Here is a 13860-nt window from a genome sequence, read left to right on the forward strand (position 1 = left end):
CCAGGCCCACTCCCTGCTTACTGTCTCAATGAGAAAGCTAGGGCCAGGGAGATGGCTCAGTAGAATAAGCGCTTGCCTGGCAAGTGCAAGGTCCTGAGTTTGATCCCTGGTACCAAGAGTTCAATCCCCAAAAAAAAAAAAAAAAAAAAAAAAAAGGCACCACAAACCCACAGTGAAAGAACTTATTATTAGGGGTTGTAGTCCTACTGGAGCTTCAGATGGAGAGAAAGCTAAAGTAAAAACAGGGGTCCCAGAAGTGGCCAGGCAGGCAGGCTGTGGTGACATGAGTTGATTCAGAGCTGGATGTTGTGGAGAGTTTGGCAATGAGAGGATGGTGGACTCTGGCCTCTGATAGCAGGTGGGAGACGCAAGACCGAGGTTGGTGCTGGTACTGTGGGAGCTCCACGTGCAGCCAAGGGGAGCTGGAACTGCAGCTCTGCACCGAAGCCCTGGGTGAGCCGGCCCATCTCCATGGGCCCACCCAGACCTACCTGGACCTGAGCCATCCCAACTGGAGGGCTTGACTGTGGGTTTTATTTGTTCTTTTGGTTGGCTTTTGGGGACAAAAAGTACACAGATGATCGTGTACCTCAGTTTGTGGGACACTGCCATTACCAACCTAAGGAAGGCCCCTCTGTTCATTTCTCTCCTTCTTTCCCGTTCCTTTCTCCCTCCTGTGTTCTGTATATGTCCTTGGACAAGTTTGAATCCTTGAAAAGATGCAGTATTTTTAGTAATGGAAAACTATTTGACATAAATAGTATTAGGCTATAGATGTCATTCTCTAATATTTTCAATGGAGCTAACAAAGAAAAAAATAAAACCTTGGAACTGGTTCTTTGCTTTGGCTTGCTGTGATACATCATATACTTCACATGCCTCACCTTTTCCTCACCAGTCTTCTAGGGAAAGGCATCTAAATTGTTGCCTAACCCTTGCCACCCCAGAGAAAGCTTCAGTGAGTTTTGGTCCTACCCCCTTAAGACCAAGCGGTTCTCTGGAGTGCATTTAGCTGAGAGTGGTTTTGCTGGTTGTAGTGGTTGTAGCCATGTAATACTTATTAAAACCTGAGCAGTTCTGCCTCTGCTCCCACCAGCAGTGAGTGAGGGTTTCCCTCTCCTCACTTACCAACATTTAGGATTATTCGCCTTTCTAATTTCTGGATAATCTCATATTGAAAAGTAATAGCTCTCTCATCAATGTGGGTTTTGCTTATTGCATTGGGGATTGAACCTAGGTCTTTCTCACTGAACTATATCCCCAGACCTTCTTCATTTTTCATTTTGTGGTAGGAGCTCCCTCAGTCACTAAGTTGTTTGCAATAGGCTCAAATTTACAATCCTTCTGCCTCAGCCTCCCCAAATTTGGGATTGCAGGTATGTAGTGTTACTCTGGGTTATCAGTAACTCCTGGTCATTAATCTGAATTTTCTAATCATTAATAAGATCTGCTTTTTTAGGGGCTGGGGAGATGGCTCAGTGGAATAAGCGCTTCCCTGGCAAGCGTAAGGGCCTCAGTTCAATCCCCAGTTCTGCAAAAAAAAAAAAAAAAAAAAAAATCTGCTTTTCATATACATATTAGCCACTCAGGTTTTTTCTCCTGATATTGGGTACTTCCTACATTAATATGTGTTATGTAGCTTTTTGTTTCTCAATAAAATTAATAAAAAATAATATGCATCACCTAATTTTTACAGAGGTTTTTTTTTTTTTTTTTTGGTGGAACTGGGGATTGAACTCAGGCCCTTGCACTTGCCAGGGAAGTGCTTATTCTACTGAGCCATCTCCCCGGCCCCGCATCACCTAATTTTTAAATTAGTTTGCTCTCTTTTTCTTGCTCACTTGTGGGAGATTCCTTGTATTTTATTTATTTTGCTTCTATCAGTTACCTTTGTCTGTGGCCTCTCTATTTAAATGGAAACACTTAATTTTTCAAATTCATCTATCTATCTATCTATCTATCTATCTATCTATCTATCTATCTATTTTTTGCAGTACCGGGGATTAAACTCAGGACCTTGCATTTGTCAGGTATTATTCTACTGAGCTATTGCCCTGGGCCTCAAATACATCTGTTTAATTTTATCTCTTTTCCCTTATTGTTTGTGTTTTGGGAATCGTAAGCAATCCTGACTGTGTCATGAAGGTATTTTGCACATTTCATCAATTCTCTTACAAGTTTTCTCTCTCTCACACTTAGGTATTTAGCCTACATGAAATTACCTTTATATATGGTGTGAGGTACAAATCCATATTTTTTTTCTGTATGATAAGCCAATTTCCCCAATAGGATCTATTAAACATCAGCCTTTTCTCCACTGATTTGTGATTCTATTCCCATCATATGTAAAATTGTATGTATGTCTGTAGGTGCATATCTGTGTATGCATCTGTGTGTGTATGTGGATGCTTCTGGTCTCATCATTTTGTTCTTTGGTTTATTTGGAAGTTCCTTCTAAGCTTGGCACTGTAATTCTCTCTCTCTCTCTCTCTCTCTCTCTCTCTCTCTCTCTCTCTCTCTTTCTCTCTCTCTCTCTTTTTTTGGTGACTGACTCAGCCTGCCCTAGGGGCTGGGCTGCTGTCACATGTGGTACCGGGGATTGAACCATGATTGCTTAAGCTTGCCTAAGCAGGTGCTTTAGACTGCTGAGCTATCTCACTGGCCCCATGTAATTCTTATTACTATAGCTGTACAATTTCTTACTGTCTGATAGGACAGTAGCTTTTCTTTTTCAAAATTGAGATAACTACTTGTGGATCTTTATTCTTCCTTTCTTAGGAATATTTGAATTCCTCAAAAATATGTACTGAACTTTTATTTGAATTGCATTGAATTTCATTACTATAGAGAGAATTAATTATGTTTGTTTATTTTTGGTACTGGGGATTGAACTCAGGACCTTGCACTTACCAGGCAGGTGCCTATGTTGCTGAACTATCTCCCCAGCCCTTTAAATTTAAATTTTAATTTATATTATCTCTTCATATTAATCTCTTTGTTTACTCATATATTTTAAGTGTCTTTTAGTAGGGTTTGCAAAATTTTTCCCTAAAGATAATAATTCCAAGGCACCATATGCTTAAGTTGCAATAGTGAATGGATTTTATTTTATTTTAGTTCATTTTTGTTGGAGTGAGTGAAAGCAATCACTTCTAGGCTTTTGGCTAAAATGAAGTGTAGAGTGGATGAAAGCTATTTATTTTTAAGAGCATTTCTTACTGGATTCTCTTACTAATTCTAATAGCTTTTATTTTGATTTTACTGGTTTTTCTTTTTCTTTCTTTCTTTCTTTTAAAAAATATTTATTTATTTATTTGGTAGAGGGCCTTGCTACACAGCTCAAATTCTTAGTGATCCTCCTAGCTCAGCCTCCCCAGCATTAGGATTACAGGTATGCACCACCACACCCAGTTTTGATGGCCCACACCGAATGTGGTTTCAGGGATCAAACCCAGATCCTTGCACTTGCCAGGCAGGAGTTTAGACCACTGAACTGTCTCCCAAGCCCATGGTTTTTCTTTTCCTTTTTCTTTCTTTTTTCCCTCTTTGGGTTTTCTATGAAAATGACTAATGTATAGCTTTGTCTCCCTTAAACCTTTTATCTCATTTCTTTTTCTTATTTTATCACATTGATTAGGATCTCTTCAGTAGTGTGATAAAGAGTATCTTGAACTTGTGTTGATACTTGAAAGGAAATCTGTCTTAGCTTTCTCTATTAAGTAAGCTGCATGTGAGTTTTTGGTAAACAGACTTCACCAGGTTAAGGAAGGGCCCTTCTAGGCCTGGCTGTCTGAGAATTTTAATCATAACTAGAGATCTTGTTTTCTGACATTTTTTTTAATTAAGAAAATATATGATTTTCTCCTCTTGATTCCATGTTATAAATTTAAATGATATAGTCTCTTGTTGAATCATACTTATAGTCTTTTGATAAACCTTACTTGATTATGATATATGTAGGAGTTTTATTTGCTTGTTGTTTTTATTGGTTTTAGACACGGTCTTGCTATATAGCGAGGCCAGTTCAGGCTGGCCTTGAACTCACTTCAGGCTGTAGCCCAGGGTGGCCTCAAACTCGTGGTGATCCTCCTGCCTCAGCCTTCTGAGTGCTGGGATTCCACGCATGTACCACGATGCCTAGGTTGTGTTTAATTCTTTTGTAGTACATCATCCATGTTATTCAGATGTTCAGATTCATTAATGTAGAATTGACCTTAATTTTTTTTTTTTTACCATTTTTATGATTTCTGAAATCTGTAATGTCCTTTGTATTTGTCCTTTTTCATTCAGTATCTTTTTTGCAACTCCTCTCATTTTTGTCAATCTTGTTAGAGGTTTATCTATCTTGTTTAGTCTTTTCTGGAAAAGCATTGTTGATTTGATGTTTCTGAAATGCCTTGAAGCAGCCTTCCTGGGAAGCAGTAAAATGAGTCTCTGGAGTCAGGTGTACCTGCTTTTCTTGCTCTGCCACACACTAGCCTGATGACCTCAGGTGGGTTACTTTGCCCCTCTCTGTTTACTTCCTCAGTTGTGAAATCCTCGTAGAATAGTTGTGAGAGTCAGATTAGAAAATTCACATTAGTGCATGAGTACTTAAGACACTCATGAGTACTTTAGCATAAGGTGCCTTGAAAGTATTTAGTAACATATGAATTCCTATCCTTGGTGCCTGAGATAATCAGGCTTCTCAAAGGGAACAGAACCAACAGGGTGTGCAGGAGGGAGAGGAGGAGAGGGAAGGAGAGAGGAAGAAGGAGAGGGAGAGGAAGAAGGGGAGGGGGAGGGAGAAGGAGAAGGGGAGAGGGAGAGGGAGGGGGAGGGGGGGGAGAAGGGGGGGGGTTCAGGGGAGGGAGAAGGGGAGGGGGAGGGGGAAATCTGCTTTGCTTGAAGCTTACTGTTTTAACATTGTCCAAGCATCCAGAATAACATCTGATTAGTCCGCTGCATGCCAAGATAACACCTAAAATTAAGCGTCCCACTGCCTCGGTGGCTGCCACACTCCATGCCTGCACTATGCACCTCTTAGGCCTCTGCTAGGCCACGTGGCACCTGTGCTTAGGCACCTTGGAAATGGTGTCACTTCCTCAGGCAGGGCACAGTCCCTGTCCCCACCTCAGCCCAGCGCCCCTACGCCCCTGCATAGGCTGTCCTCATGCACGGCCACCCAGACAGCTTCTCTGTTGGGTTTTCCTCCTCTTTCCTCATGGCAACCAAAGGCTTCCTGCGAATGAAGCCTTCCTTGCTCTCCCCTGGCTAGAACTAATAGCTGCCTATCTCCCCCTTCATCACATGTCACTTGTGCAGCCCTGAAGGCATTTATCTCATTTACTTAACACCTTGTTTATTACTCGCAGCTGTCTCTTCATCCACCTGGATTAACCCCTTGAAGTTAGTGATTGCAGCTTATCTGTCTTTAGATCCTCACTGCGCTCGCTCGCGGGGCTCAGTAATCATTCACACCTGCATTGATGATGGGCTGGCAAATGTAAGCCTGCGGAGAGCTTAAGTGACACTGCATGAAGGTGTGGGTGAGGAGACTTTAGGGGCCCGGGTATTGTAAGGTGTGCTTGTGAAGGTGTTGATAGTGATGATAAAATGTGTTGGGGATGAGCCTTACCAAATTGATCCTTGGTGGCATATACCTATAATCCCAGTCAGGAGGCTGAGGCAAGAAGGTCATGCACTTAGCCTGGGCAGTGTAAGAGAACCTTATCTCCAAAAAGAGGGAGAGTTTACCATGGGCCATACAGTAGTATTTTCTAGCACTAAGTACTTTCCTAGGGTTACCCTACTAGATCCCCAGACAAACCTTTGGGATGGATGCTATTGTCACTTCCATTTCCCGGCCAAGGAGGAGGCTGGCATGCCAGGGAGCCAGGCATGGAGTGGGCATCCCAGGCTTATTTGTCCAGCTGTGGAGCCCACACTCCCTTGTGATGGCAAATGGGTCCCCTCAGCTACTTATTAGAGATTGCTGCAAACCAGGCCTTGTGTTTGATGCTTTATAGGTATTCTCTCTAACCCTCATGGCAAATATGTAACAAGCAGGCTGTCCCCACTTTAAGGGAGCAGGCTCGCTGAAGGCAAGGGTGTTGTTTCCATACATGGAAAGTGGTAGGTCTGAAATTAAAACCAGACTTCTCTCACCCTGAGGCCTGACCCTTTCCCCTGCATTGGAGCGCAGTGTTCGGGGAGAGGAGGAGGCTGGAGCCGAGGGTGGTTTGTGCAGCAAAACAGATCTGCTTCAGGCTGTAAAAGGCTTCGCCTTCCAGGATGCAGAATCAGGGCTGACTTGTGCGAGTGAAGGGTCCTGGGAAGTGACCTCGATCTGAGGACGGGTGGGGAAGGCTGGACACCAGAGGCCACGGGCGTTCGGGCCAACTGGAGCTCTGCCCAGATCTGAGCTTGGGGAAGCGCAGGGCTCTGCACAGCTGCAGGGAGATCAGAGCGCTCAGGCCTGCTGGGAAAGAGATGTTCAAGCAGATCTGTAGCTGATGGAAGCGAGCCCATCCTTTGCACCTTGGCATCGCCTGCTGGTTTCCCTGGGGCAGCAGGAGCAGCTTGTTTGGCCTCCTACTTCTCCTCTGATGAGGCTTCTGAAGAATAATTGGGATGTGTGTATGGAAGGGGGGGGGATATAGGGGCAATCCAGGATGAGGTGTCTCTCCAAAGATGTATGTAGTCACAGCACCCATCCCTCACTAGCACCCTTCCCTGTCCAGGTCATTGCTGTGGTCATGGACCTCTTCACTGATGGTGATATTTTCCAAGACATTGTGGATGCTGCCTCTAAGCGCTGGGTCCCAGTGTACATCATCCTGGACGAGACAGGAGTGAAGTATTTCCTGGAGATGTGTCAGGGCCTAGAGCTCTCTGACTTCCGGATTCGGGTAAGTTGTTGCTCCACTGAGGTAAGGGGTGAACAGAGGCGATGGAGACTTCCTTCTCTTCCCCTTCTTTCTCTGTATCCTCCTCCTCCTCCTCCTCCACTTTCTCCTTCTGCTCCTCCTCCTCCTCCTTCTTGGTTTCCTTCTGCCCCTTCTTCTCCATTTGTCTCCACCCCAGTCATTCAGGGGCTCAGGGGAAAACAGGTTCAAGATCTCAACCCCTTCCATCTGCCACACCTCAGCCATGTCTCAGGAACTGGTAACTGCTAAATCACACACCCAGCTTCATTTTTGTCCTGAGGCTGCAGAGGCTGCAGCAGCTCTGGCCCATTCATGGGGTGCTCAGCCTGCAGAATTGCTGAGTTTATTGTCAAGTTCAAATTTGGGGCTGTGATTCTTACCCAAGGAACTTTGGTTAGAGACAGGAAACCCTCTGGCCTTGCCCATGCCCAAAGATTCAGTGACTTCCTCCTGCTCCCATATGGAGTTCTGTATGTAAGGCCAAGAAACACAGAATCCAGACAGGTGTCAGCGAGTAGAGTCCTCATGCAAGGGGACGCCTCCTCTGCCAGAGCGCAGGACTGCTACACTGGGTGACCGTGCTTATCCTCTTCTCAACAGAACATCCGCGTGCGCTCTGTGACAGGTGTCGGCTTCTATATGCCCATGGGGAAGATCAAGGGGACCCTGTCATCAAGGTTTCTGATGGTGGATGGTGACAAAGTGGCCACCGGATCCTACAGGTGAATTGGGCCAGGTCAGAGGAGGTAACTTCTCGGTAATTGTTCACTAGCGCCTCCACCGCCCTGAGGTTATTTTATTGATGTAGTTGTTGATTTCTGTTTCAGTCATGACTTATTGGCTGTCCCAAGGGCAGACTGCCTCCTGCCAGTCTTTTCTTCAACTCTTCTGGTTAATGTATTATTCCAGAAAGAGGGTCAACGCTTTGTGGGCATTTTAAACACTGCCTGTTTTTGTTTGTTTTGTTTTTTAGAGACAGAGTCTCGCTTATAGGGTAGGCTGGGGTTTGAACTCACTTTTGTGGCCCAGGCTGGCCTCAAACTCAACAGTGATCCTCCTGCCTCAGCCTCCTGAGTGCTGAGATGACAGTACCACCACATCCGTCAAACACTGCCTATTTTTCATGGTGCACAGCAACTAGTTGCATTTTGAAGCTAGTTCTTTCTTAGGTGGGACAAGCAGGAACTAGAATGGGCCAGATCCAGAAAGAAACTTGAGGGCATGGCACAGAGGACTGTCCTCGGAGTTTCAGTCTAAAACTGAATTGCCAGACATATGAGAGATTATGTGCAATGTCTGTCCTCTGGGTAAATTAAAATTAGATGAAGAAGGGCCAGCGAGATAGCTCAGTGGACTAAGTGCCTGCTTTGGCAAGCTCAGGATTGAACCCTGGTCCCACATGCCATGCCAGCCCCTCCCCAAGGGCGCACTGAGCCAGCGACCAAGTCCAAGGTTGGTGGCGCATGCCTGTAATCCCAGCACTGGGGAGGCTGAAAACAGGAGAATCATTACGCATCTGAGCTACATAGTGAGACCCTGTACCAAATGCATTTTAAAAAAATTGAAAAAAGAGACTTCAGAACATGAAACAGTTAATAAATGGCATAAGTCCTTTTTCAAGGTTATAGTATGGGTTGTTTTGCAGAAATTAAGTGCTCTAGAAATTCAAAGAACTAAAAAAGAATGGGACAATATTGACAGTAGCAGCAATCCAGTTACTGCTCATTAACAGTGTGTTTGTACCAGGTACTTGGCTAAATGTTTTATTTGTTATTTCATTTGAGACTCACAAGTCTGAGATAAATTATCTGTAACATTTTGCAGCCCTAGGTCCTTTGAGCCCGCTCCCCTCTTGTTTTTTTTTTCTTTTTGCCTTACTGGAGATTAAACCCTGATCCCCTTTTTTATTTTTTTATTTTGAGACAGAGTCTCACTAACTTGCCCAGGCTTGGTTCAAATTTGCAATCCTCCTGCCTCAACCTCCCAGAATAGTGGAATTACAGGTGTTCACCACTATACATGGCTGAGCCCTATTGTTGCTGGGGTTTTTTTGTTCGTTTGTTTTTTAAGCAAGGTATGCAAAGGCAGAAACCAGGATTGAATCACAGCCTAACTTCTCTTGCCCTTCTTTCTGAGTCCACTGCCTATTTTCTGCATTTGAGGACTTAGGCTGGGAGAGAGAGAGTGATCAGTTTGGCGTTAGGTGGCATGGGCTTTCTGTCCATCAGCAGGTTGTCTGACTTCAGCAGAGGGGACGGTGGGATGGCCTGGAGCAGGCTGGCCACAAGTCTGCTTTTTCATCCTCACATTCCAGGTTCACCTGGAGTTCCTCTTACGTGGACAGGAACCTTCTCCTCCTCCTGACAGGGCAGCACGTGGAGACCTTCGATGTGGAGTTCAGGGAGCTGTACGCCATCTCTGAGGAGGTGAACTTGTTCGAGCAGCTGGGCCTGGGGGGAGCTGCGGGCAGACTTGCCCCCAATTACTCTTCCACTGTGGCCCGCAAGCTTATCAACCCCAAGTATGCCCTGGTGGCAGGCAGCCGCCAACCTCCAGGGGAGATGATGCGCTGGGCTGCCCAGCAACAGCAGAACCTGGGTGGCAACCCAGAGGGGCAGGAGGAGAGTGGCAGAGGCGGCGAGGCGGCCCAGCGCCTGGAGAGCTTTCTGAATGACCTGGTCACAGTGGAGCAGCAGCTGCCCCCTGTAGAGCCCATTCCCTCCCGAGAGCTGAACCAGAAAGACGGCAAGATGATCTCTCACGTGCACATAGACCTGAGACCCAAGGCCCGAGAGGCATCTGCCCAAAATGGCAAAGGGGAAGCTGCCAAGGGGGAGGCCAACCTGACCAACAACAAGCGCTTCAACAGTAGGATCTTCAGTCGACGGACCAAGAAGCCTTCAGCGAGCAACAACGTGGCCAGCTCCCTGTCCACCGAGACGATGACCGACAGGGACTTTCTCATGGGAAAGAAGCCCAACGAGGGTTCCGTTGCCAGCATCTCAGGTGAGGCCACTTCCCTGGGGCCTGGTGCTACCCCTGCCCCTTGTATGGTGCTTGTAGAGGAGCATCGCCTCATGTCCACACAGGGCAGCTTGGTGTCACAAACAAGCAGGAGCTCCTGGGTCAGAAGGTCCTCGGTTCCCACCCCAGCTCAGGCCTGTGTCTCTCTGGGGACCCTGGGCAAGTCACCATGCTTCTGAGTTCCCTGAGAGAGGAGTGACACATGTGCCTTGCCCAGGGCTCTGAGTGGTGGTAGCCTAGAGTTGCCTGGAGACAGCTTCCAAATTAGCCTCAGAACCTCTCAGGCAAATGAAGGAAGTGGAGCACATTTCTCTTTTGTCAGGGAAGAAAACAGGGCCTCATGGCTGAGTCTGGGGCTCGTTCTGGCCAAACTTATTCCTTGCTGTGTCACTCTGGACAGGATCTAACCTGGTCAGACACACCCCATTCACACCTCTGTCCCTGTGGGGCCCTGACCCAGCTTCCGGTTTCCGCTGCCAGAAGTTTGACTTGATTCCCAGAGTTGTTTGACAAACCAGCTACCCCAATGTAAGCACTTAATGATGGTGCTGTCTTTTGGGCCATCTCTCTGGGATCCCCTCGAGGCCCTGGCCTTGATCTCTTTCTCCAGAGCAGTCTCTGGTGGTGACCACGAGATTGCCTTTCTCCCCCAACTATCCCTGAGTCAAAAGGATGTCAGTGGTGAGATTTTCCCCTCTATGCCTGCAGGGCTGTGTGGCAGAGGCAACTGAACTCCCTGGCTGCCAAGTACATGGGAGCCAGAGCCTGAGGTTTGGTCCTGGGCAGCCTAAGGGCTCCAGGACTCAGCTGTCTTCACAGCCCTCATTTGACCTGATCCTAAGTGGCAGAAAAGCGGGGACACAGCCACTTCCCCTGTGTTCATTCCCAGCTCCTGTGCCCAGGCTGTGCCCATAGATGTTTGCCTGTTCAGGCTAGAGCAGGCCTGGGAGTCTCTGGTATGGGCACAGTGGGAGTACTGGACCCTTTGTACACCTTCCTGAGCAACTCTGGGCCAGCTCCTATGGAAATACTCATTCCTTTCATCCCTGACAGCCCTTTCAGATCTTCAGAGGAGGAAGAAGTGATTCCAGGGTACAAGAAGTGGTCGTAGACCTGGATCTAAACCCAGGCCTGGGACCAAGTCCTGTCCTATCAAAGAAAGGTGGCTTGCCCTGTCCCTATTCCCACCGGGCTCCCTGCTCCCCCAACATTCACTGCTGCTCTTCACCTCCTGTTGGAAGGAGGGTTGCCATGGTGAACATCTGGCAGGAAAGGGGAGGGGATGAGCCCAGCCACAAAGGGGCTGATTCCCAAGTCCTGCCTGGAAGTGAGGTGGAAGCTTTCTCTTCTCTCAGCCCCTCACCCTGAGGTAGTTTCCATAGAAACACAAGGCGCATTGTCTTGTCCCTTCCAGCCACCTCTAGCGCATTGCGCAGCCCCAGGTTCCCCTACTTGGATGAGTTCGGCAGATGCGTCCACTCTGGTTCATCTTTCACCGCTTGCACATGGTGCCCTGGAGCCAGCTGAGCAGCGTGGACAATGCCCTCGGGAGCCCCCGTCAGAGCACCTGCACCTGGGCAGAGCCAGGTGTGGGGCGGGCCGTTTCCCCGGAGAGCAAGTGTGTCCAGCACAGCCCTGCCCACCTGCATGAGCCTCCAGTTTCAGAGGCCCTGAAATTTGGGTTCCTTTGGCCACTCCTTCTCTGTGTCTCTCTTCCCCACAGGAAGGGATGAGAAGCAGGGGCTCATTGTTCCTCACCTCTGCCTGTCCAACACTAGGCACTGCCAGGCTGCCGCAGCGCCGCCCCACAGGCAGCAAGGGAGTCCAGATTGCCCGCGTGAAAGGGGTGGGCTCCCAACAGCAAGGCCCTGTGGAGGGAAGCAGTAATCCTAGATCCCTGGGGCCATCACCCCATCCCAGGACAGTCCCCCCTTCCCTTGGGAAGCGTTTGGACTACCCTTGGACAGACACCCCCCCCACACACACACATATCCCCTGCTCAGGACAAACTGCCATTGGCCCTGGAAGTGTCCCTCCCCTCCCTGGGGCTGTCTCCTCTTCTAAAAGGGGACAGGGTGAGCTAGGGAGGGTTTCGAAGGTCCACAGGAGTAGATTCTCACTTTGTCCTATCTCTGCACGCTTTCATCAAGCGAGGATGTGGGCTGATGACAGGGTTGGTAAAAGAGAGAAAGAGAAAAAGCTGAGAGCTGACAGCCTGAAAAATTGCTTGATAAGAAGTATATAGTTGTCATACAGTATGCAAATTTTTGCAAACCCAGGTGTGGCCCTGGGGAGAACCTCCCAGAAACTGCTGCCTTTGGGTCTGGGAAGGTGGGAGGGGGAGCAGCCTGGTGGTTTGAAGGCTCGAAGCCCCCTCTAGTGGTAGAAGCTGAGTATCTTTTCACTTCTGCCTTTTCACTCTGCCAAGACCTTGCTCCAGCGCTGGGCCACCTTACAGCTTCCTTCCTTCCAGCCTGCCACCTGCTCCCACGGGGGAGCTTAAGACAGGTTTCCTGAGAGAGAGATCCCAACCTCAGGGAGGACCAGTCAGAGGATGGCCTTGTTATAAAAATACAAGTAGGCCAGACATGTCTGGAATTCCAGCACTGAGGGAGGCTGAGGCAGGAGGATCTCAAGTTTGAGGTCCCACCTGGGCAACTATCTCAAAAATATTAAGGAGTATGGCTGAAGATCAGGGATAGAGTTTGATCCCCAGCACCACAAAAAGAGTCAGTATGACTCGGACTAGGCTGAAGACTGACAAGATTGCCCCATGCAGTTCTGCAATATAGAGTGTCCGCAGATCAACAGACAGTCCTGCACGCAGAGGAGACTCAGGCAAGCCTCTACCCTCAGGAAGCCACCAGGCTAGGGGACAAGGTTCTAGGTGCTCTGCCTGAAACCTGGCCACATCCCAGGGGTGCGGGGTCTCTGGGAAATGGCAACATTTTTATGAAAGTTAAGAGAGCTGCAGTGTGAAATGTTTTGGTCTGAAAGTGTATCCTGCCTGACCCCCCTCCCCACTTCAAAGAGGGGAACCTATGTCCAGGGCCTGCCAAAAAAAAATGGTGGCTTTTCCCAAGGCAAAGGGTGGCACTGTTGTCCTATATCTTTTAAAGACCAGAAAGGCAAGTGCCTCAAATTTTGGCTGGACCCTTCCTGCTGGTAATCTGCCAGCTGAGAGGGAGGCAAGGGTGGGGCCTTGTCTCCCAAGTGGTCTCCAAGGTAACCTGCATTGGCCATGCCTTTCCCAGAGCCTACTGGGTCTCCCTGTGTTGTGCATGGCTCATTCCACTGGCAGTGGGTTCGGGCTTCATAGAGCTATGACTTCTGGCTGCCAGACTTAGGGACTTCACACTCTCCTATGTCATCCTGGGAGTGGAGGGTACTGAAGGTCTCAGATGTCTTTCCTGGAAATCTGGCTCCTGTCAGAGATGGACTGTAAGTTTGCTAGAGGAGTGCTTGCTGGACTCAGGGCTCTGTATGGACCCGGTACACCCCCATTCCAGGGCACATCTTCTCAAGTGTCACTTGTCAAGGCAGAGTTTCAGTGTTGCCCCTAAGCAGCTGGATCTGGCCCCAGCTGTGTGTAGAAGCTTTGGTCTGAGCTGGTGATTCTGAAACCTGTTACCAGTGGGGGTTCCGATGGTACAGCGTCCTCCAGGTGACCGATCCTGCCCCGCTCTAGAGAAGAGGCAGGGCTGCGTATTCTGCTGGCTGATGTTGCACTCCTTCGGTCTCTCCAGTTTCGCTGGATCTGGCCAGGGTTTACATCGCCTGGCCAGTTGAGTGGAGATGCACAGCTCATACCTGCTGCTGTTGTTCCTGCTGCTGTTAGTATTGGTGTAAACCACAAGTGGTGTGCTGCTACCTAATCATTCCATTTCCCCAATAAGCTTATGTCCATGAAACATATGCTCCATGCCAG

General features: G+C 48.3%; 1 protein-coding gene across 1 annotated transcript in view; it reads left to right on the forward strand.

Annotated features, from left to right (window-relative positions):
- The window catches only part of Fam83f (family with sequence similarity 83 member F), a 32975-nt gene that overhangs the window by 15408 nt on the left and 3707 nt on the right, over nucleotides 1–13860 (forward strand). The window contains exons 2-4 of the mRNA XM_004634641.2: nucleotides 6723–6890; nucleotides 7509–7630; nucleotides 9223–9914. Of these exons, the coding sequence (XP_004634698.1) occupies nucleotides 6723–6890; nucleotides 7509–7630; nucleotides 9223–9914 (982 nt within the window). The remainder of the gene's footprint in view (nucleotides 1–6722; nucleotides 6891–7508; nucleotides 7631–9222; nucleotides 9915–13860) is intronic.

This window comes from Octodon degus, unplaced genomic scaffold, assembly GCF_000260255.1.
Source record: "Octodon degus isolate 3935 unplaced genomic scaffold, OctDeg1.0 scaffold00064, whole genome shotgun sequence".
NCBI classification, from domain to species: Eukaryota; Metazoa; Chordata; class Mammalia; order Rodentia; family Octodontidae; genus Octodon; species Octodon degus.